Source organism: Eucyclogobius newberryi, unplaced genomic scaffold (assembly GCF_026437365.1).
Source record: "Eucyclogobius newberryi isolate DKJ021-1_F unplaced genomic scaffold, fEucNew1.0.hap1 SCAF_2, whole genome shotgun sequence".
Classification (NCBI taxonomy): domain Eukaryota; kingdom Metazoa; phylum Chordata; class Actinopteri; order Gobiiformes; family Gobiidae; genus Eucyclogobius; species Eucyclogobius newberryi.
Window position 1 is genome coordinate 22,110,764 of NW_027315834.1, and position 24,783 is coordinate 22,135,546.

General features: G+C 40.6%; 1 protein-coding gene across 1 annotated transcript; it reads left to right on the plus strand.

The window, feature by feature from the left end:
- The first annotated feature begins 3,723 nt into the window (after nucleotides 1-3,723).
- Nucleotides 3,724-24,330, plus strand: arhgef28a (Rho guanine nucleotide exchange factor (GEF) 28a). The gene is made up of 36 exons (XM_072454485.1): nucleotides 3,724-3,799; nucleotides 5,507-5,570; nucleotides 9,152-9,302; nucleotides 9,379-9,714; nucleotides 10,358-10,517; nucleotides 10,642-10,822; nucleotides 11,057-11,117; nucleotides 11,897-11,940; nucleotides 12,014-12,080; nucleotides 13,559-13,632; nucleotides 13,710-13,825; nucleotides 13,897-14,077; nucleotides 14,153-14,246; nucleotides 14,534-14,617; nucleotides 14,876-14,915; nucleotides 15,408-15,509; nucleotides 15,836-15,959; nucleotides 16,603-16,735; nucleotides 16,928-16,983; nucleotides 17,089-17,149; nucleotides 17,366-17,486; nucleotides 17,570-17,679; nucleotides 17,757-17,897; nucleotides 17,980-18,227; nucleotides 18,297-18,422; nucleotides 18,509-18,626; nucleotides 18,699-18,953; nucleotides 19,247-19,323; nucleotides 19,396-19,574; nucleotides 19,648-19,739; nucleotides 19,812-19,997; nucleotides 20,119-20,333; nucleotides 20,431-20,478; nucleotides 20,859-21,374; nucleotides 22,290-22,566; nucleotides 24,182-24,330. The coding sequence occupies exons 2-36, from the start codon at nucleotides 5,514-5,516 to the stop codon at nucleotides 24,328-24,330; spliced, it is 4,980 nt and encodes a 1,659-aa protein (XP_072310586.1). The 5' UTR covers nucleotides 3,724-3,799; nucleotides 5,507-5,513.
- The last annotated feature ends 453 nt before the right edge of the window (nucleotides 24,331-24,783 follow it).

Here is a 24,783-nt window from a genome sequence, read left to right on the forward strand (position 1 = left end):
TAACACTTGTTTTGTGTAATTGTGAGAACATGTATGATAGTAAGTCTAAAAGGGTATTGCAGAGTAAACATGTATGATGCCAGGCTCCTGCAGAGTAAACATGTATGATGCCAGGCTCCTGCAGAGTAAACATGTATGATACATGTATGATGTCAGGCTCCTGCAGAGTAAACATGTATGATGCCAGGCTCCTGCAGAGTAAACATGTATGATACATGTATGATGCCAGGCTCCTGCAGAGTAAACATGTATGATACATGTATGATGGCAGGCTCCTGCAGAGTAAACATGTATGATGCCAGGCTCCTGCAGCGTAAACATGTATGATGCCAGGCTCCTGCAGAGTAAACATGTATGATGCCAGGCTCCTGCAGAGTAAACATGTATGATGCCAGGCTCCTGCAGAGTAAACATGTATGATGCCAGGCTCCTGCAGAGTAAACATGTATGATGCCAGGCTCCTGCAGAGTAAACATGTATGATGGCAGGCTCCTGCAGAGTAAACATGTATGATGCCAGGCTCCTGCAGAGTAAACATGTATGATGCCTCCTGCAGAGTGAACATGTATGATGCCAGGCTCCTGCAGAGTAAACATGTATGATGCCAGGCTCCTGCAGAGTAAACATGTATGATGCCAGGCTCCTGCAGAGTAAACATGTATGATGCCAGGCTCCTGCAGAGTGAACATGTATGATGCCAGGCTCCTGCAGAGTAAACATGTATGATGCCAGGCTCCTGCAGAGTAAACATGTATGATGTCAGGCTCCTGCAGAGTAAACATGTATGATGCCAGGCTCCTGCAGAGTAAACATGTATGATACATGTATGATGCCAGGCTCCTGCAGAGTAAACATGTATGATGTCAGGCTCCTGCAGAGTAAACATGTATGATGTCAGGCTCCTGCAGAGTAAACATGTATGATGTCAGGCTCCTGCAGAGTAAACATGTATGATGCCAGGCTCCTGCAGAGTAAACATGTATGATGCCTCCTGCAGAGTAAACATGTATGATGCCTCCTGCAGAGTAAACATGTATGATGTCAGGCTCCTGCAGAGTAAACATGTATGATGCCAGGCTCCTGCAGAGTAAACATGTATGATGCCAGGCTCCTGCAGAGTAAACATGTATGATGTCAGGCTCCTGCAGAGTAAACATGTATGATGCCTCCTGCAGAGTGAACATGTATGATGCCAGGCTCCTGCAGAGTAAACATGTATGATGCCAGGCTCCTGCAGAGTAAACATGTATGATGCCAGGCTCCTGCAGAGTAAACATGTATGATGCCAGGCTCCTGCAGAGTGAACATGTATGATGCCAGGCTCCTGCAGAGTAAACATGTATGATGCCAGGCTCCTGCAGAGTAAACATGTATGATGCCAGGCTCCTGCAGAGTAAACATGTATGATGTCAGGCTCCTGCAGAGTAAACATGTATGATGCCAGGCTCCTGCAGAGTAAACATGTATGATACATGTATGATGCCAGGCTCCTGCAGAGTAAACATGTATGATGTCAGGCTCCTGCAGAGTAAACATGTATGATGGCAGGCTCCTGCAGAGTAAACATGTATGATACATGTATGATGCCAGGCTCCTGCAGAGTAAACATGTATGATGTCAGGCTCCTGCAGAGTAAACATGTATGATGCCAGGCTCCTGCAGAGTAAACATGTATGATACATGTATGATGCCAGGCTCCTGCAGAGTAAACATGTATGATGTCAGGCTCCTGCAGAGTAAACATGTATGATGTCAGGCTCCTGCAGAGTAAACATGTATGATGTCAGGCTCCTGCAGAGTAAACATGTATGATGTCAGGCTCCTGCAGAGTAAACATGTATGATGTCAGGCTCCTGCAGAGTAAACATGTATGATGCCAGGCTCCTGCAGAGTAAACATGTATGATGCCAGGCTCCTGCAGAGTAAACATGTATGATGCCTCCTGCAGAGTAAACATGTATGATGCCTCCTGCAGAGTAAACATGTATGATGTCAGGCTCCTGCAGAGTAAACATGTATGATGCCAGGCTCCTGCAGAGTAAACATGTATGATGCCAGGCTCCTGCAGAGTAAACATGTATGATGCCAGGCTCCTGCAGAGTAAACATGTATGATGCCTCCTGCAGAGTAAACATGTATGATGCCAGGCTCCTGCAGAGTAAACATGTATGATGCCAGGCTCCTGCAGAGTAAACATGTATGATGCCTCCTGCAGAGTGAACATGTATGATGCCAGGCTCCTGCAGAGTAAACATGTATGATGCCTCCTGCAGAATGAACATGTATGATGCCAGGCTCCTGCAGAGTAAACATGTATGATGCCTCCTGCAGAGTGAACATGTATGATGCCAGGTTCCTGCAGAGTAAACATGTATGATGCCAGGCTCCTGCAGAGTAAACATGTATGATGCCAGGCTCCTGCAGAGTAAACATGTATGATGCCAGGCTCCTGCAGAGTAAACATGTATGATGCCAGGCTCCTGCAGAGTGAACATGTATGATGCCAGGCTCCTGCAGAGTAAACATGTATGATGCCAGGCTCCTGCAGAGTAAACATGTATGATGCCAGGCTCCTGCAGAGTAAACATGTATGATGCCAGGCTCCTGCAGAGTAAACATGTATGATGCCTCCTGCAGAGTAAACATGTATGATGCCAGGCTCCTGCAGAGTAAACATGTATGATGCCTCCTGCAGAGTAAACATGTATGATGCCAGGCCCCTGCAGAGTAAACATGTATGATGCCTCCTGCAGAGTGAACATGTATGATGCCTCCTGCAGAGTAAACATGTATGATGCCAGGCTCCTGCAGAGTAAACATGTATGATGCCTCCTGCAGAGTGAACATGTATGATGCCTCCTGCAGAGTGAACATGTATGATGCCAGGCTCCTGCAGAGTAAACATGTATGATGCCTCCTGCAGAGTGAACATGTATGATGCCTCCTGCAGAGTAAACATGTATGATGCCTCCTGCAGAGTAAACATGTATGATGCCTCCTGCAGAGTGAACATGTATGATGCCTCCTGCAGAGTAAACATGTATGATGCCTCCTGCAGAGTGAACATGTATGATGCCTCCTGCAGAGTAAACATGTATGATGCCTCCTGCAGAGTGAACATGTATGATGCCAGGCTCCTGCAGAGTGAACATGTATGATGCCTCCTGCAGAGTAAACATGTATGATGCCAGGCTCCTGCAGAGTAAACATGTATGATGCCTCCTGCAGAGTGAACATGTATGATGCCTCCTGCAGAGTGAACATGCATGATGCCAGGCTCCTGCAGAGTAAACATGTATGATGCCTCCTGCAGAGTGAACATGTATGATGCCTCCTGCAGAGTAAACATGTATGATGCCTCCTGCAGAGTGAACATGTATGATGCCTCCTGCAGAGTGAACATGTATGATGCCTCCTGCAGAGTGAACATGCATGATGCCAGGCTCCTGCAGAGTAAACATGTATGATGCCTCCTGCAGAGTGAACATGTATGATGCCTCCTGCAGAGTAAACATGTATGATGCCTCCTGCAGAGTGAACATGTATGATGCCTCCTGCAGAGTGAACATGTATGATGCCAGGCTCCTTCAGAGTCGCTTGGAGGTTAGAAAAGGGGCGGGACCAGTGTGACACCTGCGCCGCCCCGTCTCGTGCCCTGGTCCTGCGCTGGACTCAGGGGCCGCACATGAACACGAGCCCAGCCGCACAACTCACTCTATTTCTCTGCAAATGGATTCCCGGTGAAAAGTTTGAGCTGCGAGTTTTCGTATCTTAGGAGCAGCTCGAGAGGCAACATCAGGTAAAGGCGCGTTTACACGTGAGTTATTACGCGAACAAAATGCGAGAAACGGCTCGTTAAAAGAGTCGCTGAACAAGCCGTGGCTCTGTAACCGAATTACATGTTGAAATAATGTAGCCAAACTGTATCAGCTTTGGATATAACCTACTCATTTCTGTTGACCTTTCTCTTACTTGGACATTGTATTCTTATTGTAAGCTTCTCTTTCAGTTTCTCTGATCTGAACTGATCCTCAACAATAACAGAAGGATATTGAACAAAGCCGATACAGAATGTGCATCAGCCCAACCTGAGGCTGCACTAGTGGATCTCACTTTTCCCATTGCTATATGATCTGCTGTGGGTCTATGTCATGCATGTGCAGCCCATTGGAAATGCAAGTGTAACATCATGACTCTCATGTTAGGGGTACTGTTTGTGTGGCAAGTGTTTATGTTTGCTTAGGCCTAGTTTGGGTGTGTTTTTTGTGTTTGTCTCTTGCTTGGTTCCCATGTGAATGACATGTTGAAGAAGAATCACCCTAAGGACAGTGAATAAGAGCAGTCTTGTCTCATTTATCCTCTTTGACCTGAGATGTGTGGTGTGAGATCAACCCTAAAGTAAATGTGAGCAGAGCACTATTCACATCTTGTTGACCCAGAGGGACGTTCTTTCCTACTAAAACAACTTTGAACTTCATAACAACACAAACTATCATTTTACATTCTTCAATGCCCACGGAGGTAGAAGGGATTAAAAAGAGACACCCAGGCCCGGGGCTTCCCCTGTCCTATTTATTAAATACCCTTTGAACTTGATCACGCAGGACAAAATATGATATGTATATTTGTGTCGTGAGGACAAAGTGGACACTGAAGACGCAGCTGCTTTGTGTCTGTTCTTTCTGCTGTGCTTGAGTTTAGTTTAATACAGAAGAAATGTCCGTGCTCTTGGAAGTTTAATTGTATCTAGAGCTGGGTTGAAATAATCGATTTTCCGATTTTTAATCGATTCACATATTAATGACCGATTATCGATTCGTACGTCCAAAGATCGATTTTAATTTTTAATTTTTTAATTTATTTATTTTAAATTAAAATTATTTTCTACATTTCCCTCAGTGAACTTCAATCTACCTTCAAGAAAGATAATTCAGGACTCCTGGATTCTCTTTCTTGAAGGTAGATTGACCCTTAACCTTTTCATCAGTCTTCCAGCCATCAGTAACTACCAATACTTGTAAGATTTGCTGTTTAATATTGATATAATACTAGTTTTAATATGTTGCTTCTCTACACAGTCATGAAGTGAAGGAAACGATTCAAATATATTATTCATTTTTAATAACATTAACCCCCGGATCGAATCGAAATCGGATCGAATCGGATGGGATCTGAAAAATCGGAAAAAAAACTATTTTGAAACGTAAAAAGCGGAATTGAATAGATTCTTGAAATTTGAATCGAAACCCAGCTCTAATTGTATCTGTATTCTAGTTGGAAAAAATATGCAAAAGAGAAACACTGAATGTTGCAGCTATAAAGGGAATGTTGTTTTGTCAAGTACAATTGAGGAAGCTGAGATCACTGGACCAGGTGTGTGCGGATAATACTCATCGATTTGATTTGTCTATGAGTGACGCTGTTGAGCAATTGTTCATTGATTATGCCATTTTATATATCCCTATATTTGTTTCATATATCTATGTACTATCTATCTTTTCTGCAGGACTCCAATGGATGAGGGAGAAAAACTGCACAATGTCAACAACCCAAGAGAGGTCCTGCTCTATGTAAGTTATCAATGTTGTTTTGACAAATATTTGGTAATGATAAATCAACCTTTGCCAACCAAATAACATTAACAAACAGACGTTTTGTGGTTCTAAAGATAAACTGCTGAACATACAGTATTGTGCCTCCACAAGGTGCTCATTTTAGGATTGTTCTGTAACCGCTGAAGTTGAACCGGACTTAAGGGCTGCAACAAGTGACATTTTTTGGATTCAATTTGGAAATTTACAGATGTATTGTTGTACTGTATTTTTAATCAATGTTACCAATTATATATGTACTATTACAACTATTTCTTTACCATTTTGATTTAGATTTTTGCCATTTTAATATTGCAACTACCTTTAATGTCTTTTAGCATGAGTCCAGATAAGAAATTTCCCCATGTGGGGACAATAAAGGATTATCTTATCTTATCTTATCTTATTTGGACTTATCACGTCCAGGAGCTGTCCATAGTAGAAAAATACATTTTGATCTATAGCATTTTCATATGATCACCATTATTTTTGTCGCAGGTGTTTTAATCTTCAATTGCTTACAATTATTTTTGATTAACTGTTGCAGCCTTAGATACTGTATAATTTTGCTAATCTGACTTTTCGTTTTCTGTCTCAAAAAACACTCGCAAGATATTTCCTCCATGTTTTTAATGTCCTTACGCCTTCATCAGACTTGTTCTGATCATTTCAAGGCTCAAACTGTCGCCCCTGAAGCGTCTCATGCCTCATTACCTAGAATTAACTGCTTCACTCAACATTGGCGGTTTGTATGCACAGGAATCAGGGCTTATTGTAACACGTTTCCCACCTCGTTGTAGATGTTCAAAATACAATATGCCTGTGGCCAAAGGTAGTTTAAAATGCCAGAATCTTCTTATTGTTATTATAAAAAATACATATTTAGATAGTCCTTTCCTTGGATAGGTATAATGCATTTAACGTTTTGTCCTCTTCCCTATACGAAGCATGTCTCCCATCATGTGCACACGTGGGTGGGCTTGTCAAGTGTTGCCAGATTTCAAGTAAACAGTGTCTGCTTATTTTGCTGTGCCACTAGATTTCGATGGGGGAAAAGGTGGGGGGGAGGTCTCTTACCAAACTCATAACAGAGGTGGACACTGAAACGGCAGGCAAGCCCAGTCTATTCCCCGGTTGCTTATACTCACCATGCGGAGGAAGTGTTTGTCTCCGCCCTCGAAGGTCATTGCCCAAATAGGAGGCACTCTCTCTGCTCAATGAGATCCAGATTTCAATGCTGTTCTTTGTGTAGGCACGCTAACTTATGAATACGGTTATTGTTTCACTCTTTGAGGGTAAACCAACACAAATGCTGCATGTGTCAGTCGCAAACCAGACTCTGTTTTTGGTGAAAGGGGTAGATAAATGGGTGCATTGACAAGGTTTTTGTAACCCTGTGTTTGTCACCCAGGTTTGAGCTGAGGTGTGTGCGGGACTGACCGAGTGAAAGGTTCATGTTAGGGCCACGTTACATATGAAACTGTGTATGTTTGTGAAGCGGGACATTATTTGGTTTATCGATAGTCATGATCTGTCAGGTCAGAATGCAATTGTTAGAACCAAAAATGAATGATATTTGAAGCAGAATAAGTAAACATAAATTTAAAGTTCTTCTTAATCTGGCAGTTTATGTTACTTAAACTTTACATTTTGTCATTATACGGCTAGTCACATACTAGAGGAATCATCATTTATTAGAATCCAGTAATCATGAATAATCGTGATGTTTCTTCGCACAATAATCATAACAATACAATGGAGAGATTTGTGAACCTTTATTTGTTCCACAATGGGGAAATTCCAGTGTTGCAACGTAACGTTTAAGAACAGGAGGAGAATAGAAATATGCAATAAAAAATCTAGATGATTATGTATCAAAATTAGACTGAAATGTAATGTTGTGAACGTAGACACCTCTAGTTGTGATTATTGCAATTACAAGAAGATTATGACTGGTCTGTTGATGCACACAACACATTTTTAAGACTCGGATTGAATATATGTGGGTTATTTTGTGATATACTGTGCAGCCCTAAAGTTCCCATGCTATAAAAATGAGTGCTTTCATAAACTGAACGAGTTCTTATCACCACTAATGGAGCCAGACGCAATATGTACAAAGCACCTGTGTGAAAGTACATCTGTGTTTGCTCTGCTTTTTACTTCTTACCTTTTTTTAAATGTCACTTTGTGTTCTTATCAATGGCAAACAGAAAATAAAAGAAAACATGTTTGAGCAAGTCTAGACCTACAGTGTGTTCTATAATGTGTGGTGAGATACTGTATAGCAGGGTTTCAGCAGATTCTATGACTATTATGTAAGGAAGTGCGAGTATTTGCCAGGTGTGTTCTTGAAAAATGAGACTAGTTATTAGTGTCTCATTTGAACAGCAGATTAAGTCAGAGGCATGCACTTACTGACTGTGAGAAAATGTTTTAACATGCTGCTGCTACCTTACTTTCTACCTTGGTTTTTAAGTCACTGTAGTTGTGGATTTAAAAACAGTCAATAACACTGGTGTGAATATGAAGCTCTGGAGGACCTTTTCTGAGTAAAGCTGTATAACTTACTGCAAAGATGAACAAACAAAGCTACTAAATATGGTAAAATTATTCTTGTCTGGCTCTTCAGGCTTTTACTCACCAAAGATAAGTGTGTGTTATGCGAGCGTCGTTTGTTGTTGTTGCTCTGTAATCTGGCCCCTGACGTCACTTGTGTGGTGTACTCAGGAGATCATGGCAAGGGCTGATGACTGCTGGTTTCCAGGAGACCATCAGCAGCCCGTTTGTCATGTTTTTGCCTGTAGACGCATATACAACTGGTTACTGTTTTTGAAATCCTTACTTTAATATTTAGTACCTCAGAACTATGTTATATTAACGTACACGCAAAAAGCTGGATTTAGACTTTCCTTGCTGTAGTAACACAAGACTCAATAGTAGACTTAACACCTGCCCATATGGGAGGCATGAAGCTCAAGCACAAGCTTGTGAATATTTTATTGTCACTGGATAAGTCTGTATCAAAGACACACAGCCTGGCAGCAGATGCCAGAGATCACCAGGGACGACAAGATTATTCGCTTAATCGAAAATCATGATAATTCAGGTCACAATATAATCCAACAAAAAAATAATATCGCAACACTTTTAAAAGCGACATTTTGTTTTTTTAATTCTCTCCATAGGCCTCAAAATTGGCTGTTTTTGTCAAATTAACTGAATTTTATCATTCAGAAAACTTGATTTCATAAATCACAGTTTGAGGAATAGTTACGTGAAAAGATTTCTCTGTTGAACTGTGGTCACTGTTCACTGTCATTAGAGTCACTGTCAAAAACTAAAGTGGAACTAAACATTTAACAGACATCTTGTTAAAGCCAATTATATTAAGACATTCAAAAGTAACAGAAACTTGTAGGATTATTAAGTATTTTAACTAAAATGTACATTACAGGGCAAATATCAATCCAATTATCCTGACTTGGGTAGAACACGACACACATTTTAAACACAAGAAATGTTATGGCTTTATTTTATCCTCACATTTTGTATCTTAGGGGCTGGAGGAGCGCCATGTTCAGTTGCACTTTGGTGCCTCTCATTCTGAAGATGAAGAGTTTTATGTCGTTGTTCAAGGATCTCGGCTCATTCACGTTGGAGCGGCAAAAATGGGAGACGATGGTCGAACATTAACCTTTGTGGTTCCAGGTAGGTTTCATCAGTAAATCAGGATTCTTAGCTTTCATACTAAAGATTCATATTTAGAAATGTGTGTTTTTCTCAGGCCACGATCTTCCAGAAGCTGTGTCCGTTACACCTTACCATTTCTTTAAGGGCCATATTGAACCCTGTGGAAATGAATTCTCTCTCCAGTATGTTAAGGATGTGGCACAGTTCATTGCAGAATACCTCAACTCAAGCAGCAATCAACTTGGGCCTCACAGTTCCATTCACATCCAGAAGATCTTTTCAGAATGGACCCAGAGAGATGAAGAGTTTGTCGACATAAAAGATGAGCTGAGGTTGTTGGATGAGAAAATAACATGTGCTTTGGCAAACCTAGTTCACCCTCTGGAGTGGACTGAGTCAGACTGTCAGAGCAGGCAACATGACGAAACCGGTGAGTAACTGTCGGGCCTCTGGTCATGAACTGTGAACAGTCACAACCAAATAATCACAATTGTTTCTATTTTTATCATAACTTTCTTTAGCAAAATTTTACCTTGACAAGTTTAAGTTGCTGCTTCTTCCTTCCTTTCATTTTGCTACATTATTTTCAACGTAATACTTAGTGTTTGTGTGAGAGAGATTTTCTGTCAGCTCGTGTTACCAACTCAACATGGGATCTGTCTCCACCCGTAACTTTCCCATCACATGATGTGTTGGACGAGCCAATAAGCCCACTGAGACAAAGAAAGCAATTACTGCCATTATTCCTCTTCCCTCAGATCAGAGTGCTTCTGCAGCTTGTGAAATCTGCTGCTAACCAATATGTTTTTTTATTTTCTTCTACTTTTACTATTCCCACTTGTCTGGCTGCTGACAGGACACGCTTTCACTCTTACTCTTCCTTCACATTATCCGGTGAATTGATCATGTGAAGTCGACAGAGACTTTAATATGGGGCTTGTTACTTATCTGTGCTTTCTGTTATTGTCAAAAAACATAATGGGTGCTCCTGGTATATTTACCAAAGGACAGGGCGATATGCCAAAAAAAAAGTATCACATTTATATTTGACCTTGTTGTTTTGTCTTCCCCAGTGTTGACTGCGCAGCACAGCAAGCCGCTTCTGCACCTTGCTGCACACTTGGGCTTGGTCCAACTTTCTCACTTTGTCACTTATCAATTTAAAAGTCAAAAGGCACTAACTCTACCCAATACGGACGTGGACACTCTTCTGCAAGTTCAGAAAGAAGAGCAGTAAGTTATGGTTTGGTAAAGATATGTTTTTGATTTTAGTTTTTAATTTTCACTTGACACGTATCACTATATATTACTCATGTCTCTCATTTATATAGCATTTATATTTCCTTCTTCCTTTCAGCTCTGCAGACCCCTCTGCAGGTGTGCGGCGCTTGTGGTCCGACAGTTCAAGCGTGCTCAGGTTCTGTCCTGCAGCAAACTCTTTGACTCTGACTGTGCGACACTCACTGGGCAAAAGCTCCCATCAGGCCGTTCTTCTGACACTGCGAGAACGACTAAAAGATCCCTCCACTCTCAAAATGGTTAGTGCAGACTCCATACTGTTATTACTAAACACATCAACACTTGTTTAATTACGAAGCTGTCACTGCTAATCATGCAACCACTGTAAATATCTCTGTGTGCTTGTGTTACAGTTTGTATACACGCGTACATTCACACGTACATAATTAGTGAAGTGAAGAAAGGTCAAAATCAAACCGCACTCAGGCTCTTCAGTACAAAGACGTGTTTCATATTTTATTTTACATTCTCAGGTCACTGCATTCAAAGCCTTGAGTGAGAGAGCCCAAAAAGAAAGACAACAGAATCACAAAGGTAAGATGGTTTCGTATCGACGACAAGTGAACGTTACAACAAATGTCAAACGACCTTTTGAAACCTTTTGTTGTTTTAGTATTATTTAATCATGTTATCTTTAAAAGCTTTAGTCCTCAGCTCCTTCTGCGGAGTCCTGCAAATACTTGAGTTCATTAAATAATTGATGGCCTTAACCCACGTCTCTACACTCAAAACTACCTCAAGTAAACAACCGAAAACAGATTTAGCCCACGAGTGCTGTTGCAGTTTTAAACCTGAAAGCTTGAAGCATGTCAAATACGTTCCATAAAAGGTTTTACGTCTTGCGCTTTGTACTTTTGAAGACTAAATGGAGGCGTGTTTAGCTTGTGACGTTCTCTAACTGGCATGCAACCAAACACAGATAAAGATCATAGTAGCTTTTAGTCAGACAACTGCTTTCTGCCCGCTTCACTCCACACACATTATTTGTCCCTTAAACTGGAGCGGGGTTCATACTAGTAACTATGGGGACGGCAGGCTCATATCGACTTGTTTGGAAGGAGCAGGAAATGCGTTTTCTTGGTATTGACCTTAACTCCTGCCTCTGTCCATTTACTCTGAGAGAAATGGTGGTCCACAGCGGGCAGTATGTGCACTCTGTGCCCCCTCTGCTTGGGAAAAACAAGCCACTGCCCAGTTTTGTATGGCTGCAATTTATGTAGGAACAAAACAAAACCAAAAAAAGTATGTTGGCAGACATGCCATGTAAGCAGGTGAAGCACAGAGATGTCGAATAATGGCTTTAATATTTGCAGATTTGAAAAAGGAGCAGTGCGTGGAAGAGGCCCGGACAAACGACGTGAGTGTTACTTATTTGATTTGTTTAGATCAGAACAAATGTTGTAAATGACAAGTTGATTTTGTTTCGTCAGGGTTTTGAAGAGCATCTTGTTCTCTCATTGGATGATGACAGCTATGAGGTGGACCCGTCATCATCAGGTATTACTTAAATCTGTTATACCATCGTAATATAGTATTTGGCTATAATATGAAGTCTGCATCAGGATTCGACCAATGCGTTAAGGTTGTCATTTGTCAAATCGGTATGTAATCTACAGAGGGTACTATAAAACTCACTTCAAACACCAACATCCATGGTCCACGGGTGTCTCTGAACTGTCATCACCATCAACAGTATTTTCACTACCACCAATAATGAATCAGTCCAGCTCTTACTTGTGTTGTGCTGGAATCTGCCCCGTCACCACTACTAAAACTCTGGAATGGGGTCAGGCATGTCCCACTTTCTACTGTCTGATTTGTGGAGATGCCCTCCCTCTGTCCTCTTGTCCTGGCAGTGCCGCCCCTCCCCCCCGTGTGGTGGGACAGTGGGGCTCTGTGCCTGGACTGAATGGGGTGAACCTTAACAAGCCCCAATGTCGTAGTTTTTTCAAAAGGTGAGATTTTCAGCCGCACCACATATGGTAACTTTACAATCTGCACAGTGGAGTGAAGTTTGTGAGTGCTAGTAAAAACTTTCCTACATGTTTCAAGTGTTTCCATGGTTACTAAGTGTGTGTTTTGTGAAGGAAGGAAGCGCTTGAAGGCAAGTCTCTCGACTGCTGAGTGGATCACATAAGTCAAAGTGCTGATAAATTGCACTACAGCTAAGCATTTCCTTCTGAAAAGCTTATTTTTTTAACCTCTTAAGTTGATGTAAATGACCAAAGTGTTGATATTGTGTGCTAGTAATTACAAAAGTTGAATTCTAAAACTATTCTGTCCAGATGTAGAGGGTGGCATCACAATGAATGAGCCTTGGATGTGTGCCATGTATGGCCCCATGCTAACATCTCCTCGGTGTGAGAGCAGTGCAGAGGAAATGCCTGTGCAATGCCCAGGATTTCCCTTACATTACTGCAGGCAGGGCTGGAGCAGACATCAAAGTACGGCTGGATAGTTTACAGTGCAGAGTGCACAGAAAGTGGTTTTCTGCTTTGTTTTATTTTGCACTATTGTAGTCTACAGCTAGTGCAAGCTGAAGTAAAAAGCTTTTCATAATCTCTGCTTAAAGGTGGACATTGTCACTTTTTTTGTATCTTGCTTTTTATTGCACATTCCAAGTGAACTTTGCCTTGCAACACTCAAATTTCTTCAGATGAATAAAGGGTCTCTGGTTTTATCAGGAATTGCATTTTCACTCAAGAAACAGTGGACCTGTTATTACATTTTCAGCTGTGAATCCAATGGGGTCAATGAATTGGCATGGCAACCAATTGCTTTTCTTCAGTTAACCTTTGCACGGAAAATGAAAAATAAATTGATTCAAGGAAAGGCGCATCACTCAATATGTGATAAGCATCTGCCTTCTGTTGTCTTTACGTGCATTACTTTGATTAGATGTTAGATTTATTTAAAAAAAAAAAAAATTATGACTTGACACTACTTCAAAAATTTATTTGATTGTTTGTTTTCAGTAAATGATCCTGTAGCATTGGATGGAACGTACAGTGAGATGAACATCAACAATGACCTGAACGATTCCTCTGAGGTTAGTCATAGTTATACCAGAGTTATTCAGAATAAGTGTATGTATTTTATTAATCGTACCTCTCCATTTCATCTAAGTGCGACACTGCAGTTAAGAAACTAGACATCTCTGGAGTGACAAAGGAAAGTTCAAAGACAGACAGTCTATGGGACGTAGAGGACAGCTGTTCCAACATGGATCATTTTGATCTAAGGTGTGCATCACGTGTTGTTTAAAGATTTGTAATTTCATTGTAATATTGTGCGTGAACATGTCGTGTTCTAGTCCTAGTCTAGTGGCTCTGGAGTTGAACAGTGAGGATGACAGCGCCGATGCCATGTCACCAGTTTCTCCATTTTTGCCTGATGTTGACAAAAATGATGTGAAATCGAAAGATTTCCGTCCATTTTCCACATTGAGCTGCACTCGGAGCCAGTCTACCTCCTCGTGTGAACACACCTCCAAAGTAAAGCGCCCTGGTTTTTTGCCGTCATAACTTTTTAGATAATGATTTCTTGTTAATCTTTATTATTTTGTATAGGAGCCAAAGCAGGACATCAGACTGCGCTCCTACTCATATTCCTCGTCCAAAATCGGTTTCCGTAGAGATCAATCTACAAGTGATGTCAGTCCTGGTCAGTATGTTTGCTCCACCTCAGGTTTAAGCCTCAGACTAACATAAACTAACTGAACCTGTTTGGTGTGTTCATGTAGTAGTCACTAAGCTTCCACTACTCTTTTCTGTTTTACTACTTTGCATGTAACGGTCTACTATTAAACACAGTCGGCATTCTATTTTGGAGGAATATTAAGTACATTCTACTTTCATTTTACCAAAACATATTTAAGCAGTAACATTGAAACATAATTGCACATATAGTGTTCTTTCTATGTACTTGATATTTTCCCATGTACTTTGTAGATCACATGGACAGCGTCAGTTATGGCCGATCTCTCCTTCAGGCCCTCTCTTTGTCTAAATCTTTGTCTCTTCTACATCCTTGTAGTAAGTACTAACAACTGATGTTAGCGTCTGTGGCTCAGTATGCCACATGTTGCTTTCATATGGATCGTAGAAATATGTTTGTGTTCCTCATTGTGCATTCTAATTTGATTATGTAACAACATTATCACAAATTATAATCATTCTTCTGTCAATGAAACCACTGACTACTTTTGAAGATAAATAGGCCTATTGAATGCACAATGTGTTCTATTTATGCTGCCATTGCATTTTAATCACTTGTGTTTGTTTTGTCCACAGAGCAAAAACCCTGTGTATCGGAACAGTCGCATGAGAAAAGGTGTGCGGTTGTTTTTATATTAAAATGTGTGAACGACAGGGCTGGAGATGTGTGTCACCATGACTACCAGGTTGCTAGGTGATCAGAGGACCTCTGTGTAGTTTGAGACTGTCTTTATGAAGCCCTTTTGTTTGTGAGTAGCAGAGCAGGTTTAATTTAGTCGGGACCTTTGTTTTGATGTTTTACCACTGAGCCTCTGTCCTGGCTGAACTTGTCCTCACCTGTTTCAGCCTTTTGTACTGTGTAAAAATGAAACTCAAATCTAAAATGTTTCTGCCCAATGTAGAAGATAATCCTTATTTATTTCACTACTAGAAGGTTGGAAACTCCCCCTAGTGGAACTTTGCAGGCACACTGAGAAATGCAAATCATTAATTAAAAAGGGACCGGGACCTCTCTGTCTCAGTATATCATTTCTTAGTTCTTAGTCTCCTTGAGTAAAATACCACCTCAGCCTACTGCATGTATTTTACTTATAGAGTGTTTTTGCAGGGAGATTAGTTTCCGCAAACGTGCCCAGTCTGCAGAGGATGAGTGCAGCCTTGAGCTGGTTCAGTCCCTTCAACATCTCACCCTGTCAGAGTTCCTTAAAGAGTATGTGATCATTTAAAACTAGCAGTTCTCACTAATCCCTCCTAGAAGATTCTAATATCTATCAATTGTTTAATTCTCAACTAAATGTGACATGTTTTACTAACAATCTGCACACAAAAAGCATCAATTAGCATGTTTCCCTTCAATTTACAGGAATAAAGTTTGAAAACTTAATGATTTCACCACCTTTTAGTGACTAAAATGGGTTGTCATGTGTGTTTATTTAACACTTGTTCTGGAGAGATACTGTTTGAACTAAAACAAAATCTTACTTTGATTTGTGTATACATACAATGTACTAACAGACTAATGTGATTTTCACACAGAATTGAAGAGGAGGAGCAGGACAAATATTACACCCCAGTGAAGGTGGAGTCAGAGAAACATAAAGTGATCCGTACTTTCAGTTTCCTTAAGAACAGGATGTCCACCACACGCAATAAATCCAAGGTAAAAGTTTTGGAGAAAATTCCTTTTACAGTTACACTCGCAACAACAAACAGTATATACACTGTAGAAGGCTGGTGAGAGCGGTGGGAAAGAAATCAGCACATGCTTTTAAAACATTTAAACACTGATTTAACCCAGATAAAATAGAGGCTTTTTATTACTTTTATTACATGAAGAGTACCATGTGTTCTCCCAGTTAATAATGAGCACCTTCAATCTCGATTCATTTAGACAGGATCTCCGTGAGCGTTTTGTAACGTTTCCTTTCTAAACATTACGATACAATATAATATATAAACACATGTATTTTAAGTTGTATCAGACTTTGGGTAAACTCCATAACATCTTTGTGTCAGTGTAAGTGCTGGGACAGAGCTCAAGGTCAGAAAGTCAGTCCAAACATAGTGTCCCTTTTAATAATTAATCCGCTGTGTGTGGTAGCCCAGCCTTCCATGGAAGTGAGTGTTTTTGTGCAGAAAATCCTCATAATCAGTATATCCCCCTAAATGGAGTCGTGTTTACTGTGCAAATAGAAACCAGACAAAGCTCACTTCTGCTTTATGGTGGAATGTCAAAGCCTCGGACATAGTTTCAACCTCTCTAAGTGGTCATCTTCATAACACTTATGGCATGGTTTTCAAAGGGAAAGAAAGACAGAGAGGCGAAGGACAGGCAGCTGAATGGACATCGCTTTTCCACTGGCCCGTGTTTGGGCCCTTCCATGTGTGTGGCGTGTGACAAACCAGCAACAGGAAAATACATTTTGCATTGCTCTGGTAAGTAATGATCACATTCTATTCTAATGGCTTTAACCAAGCTCCATTTTGTCAACAAATCTGGTTCTGGTTCTGTCACAACTTATTTATGCTGTTGAACTTGTTTTTACTCTGATGCACAAATGTAGACTGAAACGTCTTGTCAATCAACCTGAAAGTATCAAACTCTATGGGTTGTTCATTGTGTTTCAGTTTGCACTGCCATTGTACACAAAAGCTGTAAAGATTCGATCCCCCCATGTTTAAAGGTAAGTCTGTTTCTCTTGTTTCCAAAGTGATTTACTGGTTTCCACTGTGACATCTCCAAACGCTGCGTCTAAATACCTCATTATCTCTGTCATTACATTGCTTAGACTTTTCAGAGTAAGTATGCTGTTCCCATGGTAAAGAATAAGACAGCATCTCTACCACAGAGTAAGTTCACACAAAGGAAAAGGGAAATATGACTGTCACGTGAATTACTTTCAGTTTACACATGATTAACTTTGTTATTTGCATATTAACATTACTTTGAAATACTGCCTCTTGCTAAAATCTGTCTCACTGTTTAATACTTGGAACTTCAAATTTGAAAAGCTTTGGAGATTATACAACATTTTGTCATTACTTAGATTGGATTATTATTTGTAGATTTTATAGTTCGAGAGAGTCCACCTCAGTTTATCCCTGCTGCATCATGTCTCCCTGCTGTGACCTCTGATGAAAAGACAGACATCGGACTTCCATGCCCCCTCCTGAGAAGTGCTGAGAGGTGAACGCACGATACTGTATATAGTTAAAGCTTGTATCCTCTTTATTGTAGTGTGACAAACTGTTGAATTCCTCTCTTTTTAGGCTAGACAACGAAAACTCAGGATCAGATTCTGACCATTCTAAAGTTACCAGCACAACAGAAGAGCCTGTGATTACTCCAGTGTCGTCTACTGACCTCTCCTCAGGAGAAGGTAAAGAATGATTGCATTTCTTTGATTTGAATTGAAAGATATGTTAACGTTTGATTTCTCCTTTCTCTTACTCTTAGATTGTGTTGATGCATACATTTTCAAAGACATCTTGGTAGATGCAGCACAATATGAGTCTGAGTCGTGGAGTTCATCAGTAGACCACAGATTTTTTAGGAAGTTGGACAAAAAATGTGTTAAACGACAGGATGTTATCTATGGTACGGAAAGGCACGATGAGCTCATTTGTCATACATTAAAATGTCTGAAACCAACATTCTTTTCGGGGTGTATAAAATACAGAGCTGATGCAGACTGAGATCCACCATCTCCAGACCCTGCATGTGATGGCCGAGGTGTTCAGGAGAGGCGTGAAGGAGGAGGTCCAGCTCGACGCAGACGCAGCGGAGCGCCTCTTTCCCTGTCTGGACCAGCTGCTGCTTTTCCATCATGGTTTCTTCGCTGCTCTGAAGGAACGCCGTCAGAACTCACAGTCTCAGGAACAGAACAACTACTTTATTCAGAGGATTGGAGATGTGCTGCTACAGCAGGTTTGGGGTTTATCCACCTGTTCAAAACACGAATAACACATGTCAATAAAACATATGCTTTCTGTGCAGTTTTCAGATGAAAATGGAAAGAAAATGACTCATTTATATGGAGAGTTTTGCAGTCACCACATGGAAGCAGTTGGCTTCTTCAAAGAACTTCAGTTAAATAACAAGAAATTTCAAACTTTTATCAAGGTAAAATACAGCTGTATTCACTGTGGACAAAAGTGTGTGACACAGTTGTAGTTGTTTTGTGATTTTGTGATTTTTTATTATTTCAGCAACAGGGAAATAATTACTTAGTCAAACGAAGGGAAATTCCAGAGTGCATCCTGCTAGTAACCCAAAGGATTACTAAGTACCCAGTTCTGCTGGAGAGGATTCTGCAGTACACACAAAGTAGGTTCTCTGCTGCCCTCTTCTGGACGCGTTGCAGTCCAGCGCACTCATCACTGTTTCCTTCTTCCTCAGCTGGTACAGAAGAGCATAGTGATCTTTCCAAAGCACTTGCTTTGATTCGAGAATTAATAACAGCAGTAGATCTCAGAGTCTGTAAATATGAACGACACCAAAAGTTGCAAGAAGTGTGGACACGTATGGAGAATCGTAGTTCTGCTAAACTGAAAAACGGACATACTTTCCGCAAGCAGGACATGATGAGGCCTGGACAAACTCTCACACATGAGGGTGTGCTCCTCTGGAAGTCTGCTACGGGACGACTTAAAGGTGAGGCAATGAAACCCATGACACTAATCTAGGAATAGTCTAGTGACATCTAAACACTGTTATGTGAATCTTTTACATGTCATGATTTGATTGTATACATTGCAGCAGGATTTCTTTCCCCACTATATTTTGCAGAAGAAGAAAGAGCTTAGGGAAAAATGGAAAGCACAGACAATACAGACGCTCATACTGATTTCACATTTTGCACATTTCACAGCTATTTTATGCAGAACTCGTTTGTAACATTGTCAAGTCCCACTTTATTATTTAGGTTATGTTGTGATTTTTCACAGACGTTTTGGCCCTTCTTCTAACGGACACATTAATCTTCTTACAAGAAAAAGATCAGAAGTTTGTTTTTGCTGCTGTGGTAAGCACATTCATGAACCTGTTACACATGAGGATGCTCTGAATTATTCAATGATTCATTTTGATATGACAGGATCAGAAACCCCCAGTTATTGCACTGCAGAAACTAATAGTGCGAGAAGTTGCCAATGAGGAGAGAGGGCTGTTTTTGATCAGCGCTTCCACAGCAGGGCCAGAGATGTACGAGGTCCACACATATTCCAAAGATGAACGCAACACCTGGATGAGACTGATCCGGGAGGCAGTGGAGAGGTTGGAATATACATGATTGAAATGGTAACTCAGAACATTGTTCTGTCATTTTTAACCTGGTTTGTTTGAACAGCTGTCCGGAGGAAGAGCAAGATTATACAAGTGAATCAGAAGAAGAAAAACGAGCAGCTGATGCTCGGATACAAAAGATCCACAGATTACAAGGTTTGAAAATAAGAAGAAAAATAAACATATTGTCATACAATGGATTAAATAGTTGGTGTCCTTGTGTTTTAGAAAGTCTTATGAGCCACGATCAGCAGATTTGCTCAAGTTTAGAGGAAAAACTACAGATCTATGCTGAGCTTTCTGCTGTCTCTGTAAAGAAAGACAGCTCGCTTGTTGAGCCAAGATTGTTGATTCTGCAGCACCAGGAGGACGCGCCACAAGCTGCTTTGCTGTTGAGTGCGGCTCTACGGGAAGGTAACTGACATCATTATTAATAAAACATTGTAAACATGTCATTTAATATCAATGTCAACAACTTTATTTGGTCTCCAGGGAGGTGACTTTTAATTGTGGATTTTGTTTGTTTGATTTCTAGCTGAAAAGTTGAAAACTATACTCTCACCAAAGACATATTCACCATCAGGGGGCAGCATTGAGTCAGATGTGTTTTCTGTCAGACCCTTTTCACATTTGGAGGCTTCCACAAACTTATCCATCACTGATTCTGAGGCAAATCAGGAGAGTTTGTCCAAAGAAGACTCAGATTTTCATTATTTGATGGAAATACAGAAAAAAGACATAGATTCAAAGGTACTCTCACAAAACACTTGAATGAATAATACAGTTACTACAAATACATAATGAAAATAAAGCTGCTGCTGACTCCTGTGTGTTTTTCTCTTTACAGGTTACTCAAAGTGTTCTAAGTCTGACACAGTTACTCTACAGCCTCAAGGTATACTATTTTATTATTAGTTCTTTCTTTCTTTCTTTCTTTCTTTCTTTCTTTCTTTCTTTCTTGTGAGTGTTTTCATTCCCAAACAGAGATTCAGGAACTTAACACAGTTCACAGTTCAAACATTGTTTTAGATTCTGAATGTAAATTGAAGGATTCATATCCATATTTTCAGCTCATCAGATTCAGCCTTGATGAAGCAGTTTGTTGGTTCAGAAGTGTAGAACTCTTCATTTATCACACATTTACGCATCTTTCTCGAAACGCGTATTGCCTAGAAGTCCATCCCGATATATCCCGATATTGATGTATTGAGTTCAGCCCGAGTCGGTTAAAGAGCTATGGCATGATGGTGTATTTGCTTGTCATCTTTGTGCCAGGCTGCAGTGACTCTTCAGGACAGCTGGTACGAAGTACAGAGGCTGATACTATCGGAAAGTGAGCGCTCTTCACCTCGCTCACAGCCGCGTCCTCACTTCATCAGTCTCCGGAGCAACACACTGCAAGTACAGGAGAAACAACGAAACTTAGAGAAACGTAAAGAGGAAGTAGCCACTGCTCAGAGGCTCCAGGATCAACTACGACAGGAAAAAGAGCGTTGGGAACGAGCGTGCCAGACAAGAGAAAGCCAGCAGGAGACGCAAGAGAGGCGGCTGCAGGAGAGAGAGAAACAGTGCCACTTTGAGGCAGAAAGACTGAAGTGTGAGAGAGAAGAGTTGAATGCCCAGTTGGAAGAGTACCAGCAGAGCTTAGAGAGGCTCAGAGAAGGCCAAAAGAGTGTGGAGAAGGAACGCGAGCGCCTGGAGACCCAGCACAAGAGGCTTCAGGTGTGGAAACACAGTCACCAGAGAGACACTGTGATTCCACACATGGTCATACCATTAAACGCACATCAGGTAAGAAAAATAAGAGACAATTAGCACTACACGCATTTTTGAATTTGTTTGCTACTGAAGTAAAGTTTTTTTTTTTAGCTAAATTTTGGCCCAACATAGTTCGATGATGTACAACCGGCTGTAATGAGAGCAATTGTAGCACAATTTGTCTTAGTGCTTCAGCACGTCCACCCCTAATAATAAACATTGTAATGATTGATGATAATGAAACCAATGCAAATGATTGCACCAGCAGAATAATTAAAAGCAGAGGCATGTGGCTCATTGACCAATTGTGTTTTAACACAATTATTTAAATCATTGTCACTTTGTCTGAAAGGTCCCCTGCAGCTGTACAAGAAAGGATGCCTTATTTCAATCCCTTCCTTTTCCTTATTGTAATATATCCCAAACAGGTGAATATTAGATATGTAGTAGAAGACTTATATGAATAACTAAAATACAGATTAGCTGTTAGCGCGGTACATTCTCTTCTCTTTGTGTTACAAGAGGTTAAACAAAAGCCTCCCGAGGCATTTAAGGTGCTCTTCATCGAATGATGCCAGAGGCGTTAGTTCACAGGGTCAGAGACAGATCTAATGACACACAGACACTGGTCCATTCTAATTAGTTAGGACAGAGAGGACACAAGAAGGTCCTGGTGCAATGATGAACCTACACCAGTTACTACCACGCAAACAATGTCATTAACTTTTGTTAGATTAGAGCTAGAACTTTGACAATTTGTGGTTATCATATACAATATTTACATCACATCCACATCTACCCATTCTACTTTGTTTACTCAGTGTTTTATCTGTTGGGAGCCCATTGTGCACATCATGTTTGAAACGGACTAAACCCTGTAAAAGCAACACATAAAGCAATGTTGTGTCCATATCAAATTTAAAAAAATAAAAACGTTTATTTCTTCAGAACCCAGCAATGTCCCAGCCTACAAACCCAGATGATAATGGCTCCGTATTTGTGAATGAGGCCAATAGTGGCATCAACAACCGTCAGGTCCACCACAGAGAAAACGACCCCTCTACACATAACTGCCTCAACGCCCTGCTGGCTCGATCCAACAGCAGACGGCCCCCCGGCGCTCTGAGCACACCACACCCTGAGTCCGACATCCCGGTTTGTTTGATGGGCCCTGGATACTTCTACTCCCCTGCAGGATGCCAGGGGAACGAGCACACACCCACTGGTAATTTGTTGCTTAAATTTCATGGCCGCTTTACAGATGTTTACTTTTATTTTGGAAACTGAACAGCCTCTTTTAGTTCTTTTTTCTTCTTCTGGCATTTTGAAGTTCTATGTAAAATCATCGCTTGATCCTTAGACTTTATTAAAGTTCATGATAGAAAGTGCCTTTGCATAAACTCTACTCTTCATTAACGTGAGAGTTGGTTGCCTGAGCTCTTACGTTTAGAAAAAGTAACTACAATTACAAATGAATCTGAATAGAGCACATACACGTTTTACATGGACAGGCCACGGCTCATGTTTAGCTCAGAACCTCCAAAATTCCATGCTCACTGAGCTGCAGAGGCTGCACTAGCTTTGATTCATGAATGGTGCAGGAGCTGGGATTTAGTGACTATTCAGAACAGAGAGAGGAAGCATTTACACACTGGACTTTAGCTTTGAAACTGGCAACACACATGAGAGACTCGTGTGTGGATCATCCGAGAACTAAAACACCAAACAGTGACAGCAACAATTTGACCATCATCTCAGCAGTGCCTCACATAAAAGTTATGTGTTCTGGAGCCAGATTTATTGTATAAATCTGGCTCCAGATCCAGATAATTCAGACTGTGCGAAAAACAAACAAACCAGGGCCTAAAGTGTGATTCTCATTGTGAATCAGTGTCTAATGCCATTCCCACAAGCAACATCCCTGACCCTTTACCAGCACTGATGCCCGTCAAAGAATCGATGTGTCTCTATCTGTGGAGTGGCAGGGCAGACCACAGCACGTGAATCACAGCTCGCAGGGTATGACTGACTAATACGGACATTGATCTTAAAAAATCTTTACAAAACTCATTACACCAGATCAGCTGCAGGCGAGGGCAAGGGGTGTAAATGATGGATGTAGACTCTTATTAATCTGTATTAAACTCCAGGTGTGTCAGACCAGGTTTGTCCTCACTCTCTGTCTTGTATCAATACAAATCCTCCATTGTGTTGCTCTAAAAAGAATAACCTCTCTGCTTATTCCCACTGAAGCATGTGAGGATTGTCTTCTCATGTATGAATGCAGTGCACTCCTTTTGTCATTTGATCTTCCTGTACACAGTCATCTAACTGCTAAACCAGTTGGAAAGAATCTTAGATGAGATTTTATCTGATGACTAATATCAGATAATTGTCTTAGAGGCTTTCATATAAAGGACACAAGCTCCTTGAAGACTATTGAAAAATGCTGCCCGTTGCTATATGGCTTTTATTGCATTCCAAGGCTAAAGCTGCAGTGACACACTGTGAGAACCAAATCTAATGTGTTACCTTGTCCACAAAGCATAGTCTAACAAATTAGGTAATAGCCCTGATTGTATTTGTTGTATGTAGTACAACCTGTTTACAACAATAAAATAATGTAGGTTGCTATGTTATACCAGAGACCAGAAGATCCATATTGCCCATGCACAGGATCATGATAAATATAAATATAGATATAGATATAGATATAGATACAGGTATAGATATAGGTAAAGGTAAAGGTAAAGGTATAGGTATAGGTATAGGTATAGGTATGGATATGTATGCAGAAAAGCCGTTGTGGCTAATCTTTCAGGTTCCTTTTCTCCACACAGATCACCGCGGCTACATCAGAGAAGCTTGGTCTCAGACAGCTGACTCTTGCTTCATGCTTCCACCTCACACTGACCCTCTGGAGCTGTTTTCTACTGAGGCCGACAGCAGTGGAGAGGAGCCCAAGGAGGAGACCATTGTGTACCTCTGAATAAGGACTCACATCAAAGCACTAAGCCAGATATTCAAGGGATAGCCAACATTATTTTGTCTTTAAGGTTGTGTAAGTTCTCATTGGCTTTTGTACATTTGTGAATATTGTAAATATATCAATGTATTTAATTATTTTAAGTGAAAAGCTTTTTCTTTACAGTTGTGTGTTTTGGTTAAAAGTAACTACATTACATACTACATACATTTATTCCTTGTAGCTTTATCCTCTCCCCATTGCCCCATTGTGTATTAACATCCTCCATAGTTGCTGCAGTTGTTTATGTACAGATTTCTGTTTTCTGGCACTATATTTATTAAATGTACTAAATATTACATTGAAGTAGAAAATATATAATATATATATTATATATACATACATACATATTGTGTATGTGTATATATATATATATATATATATATATATATATATATATATATATATATATATATA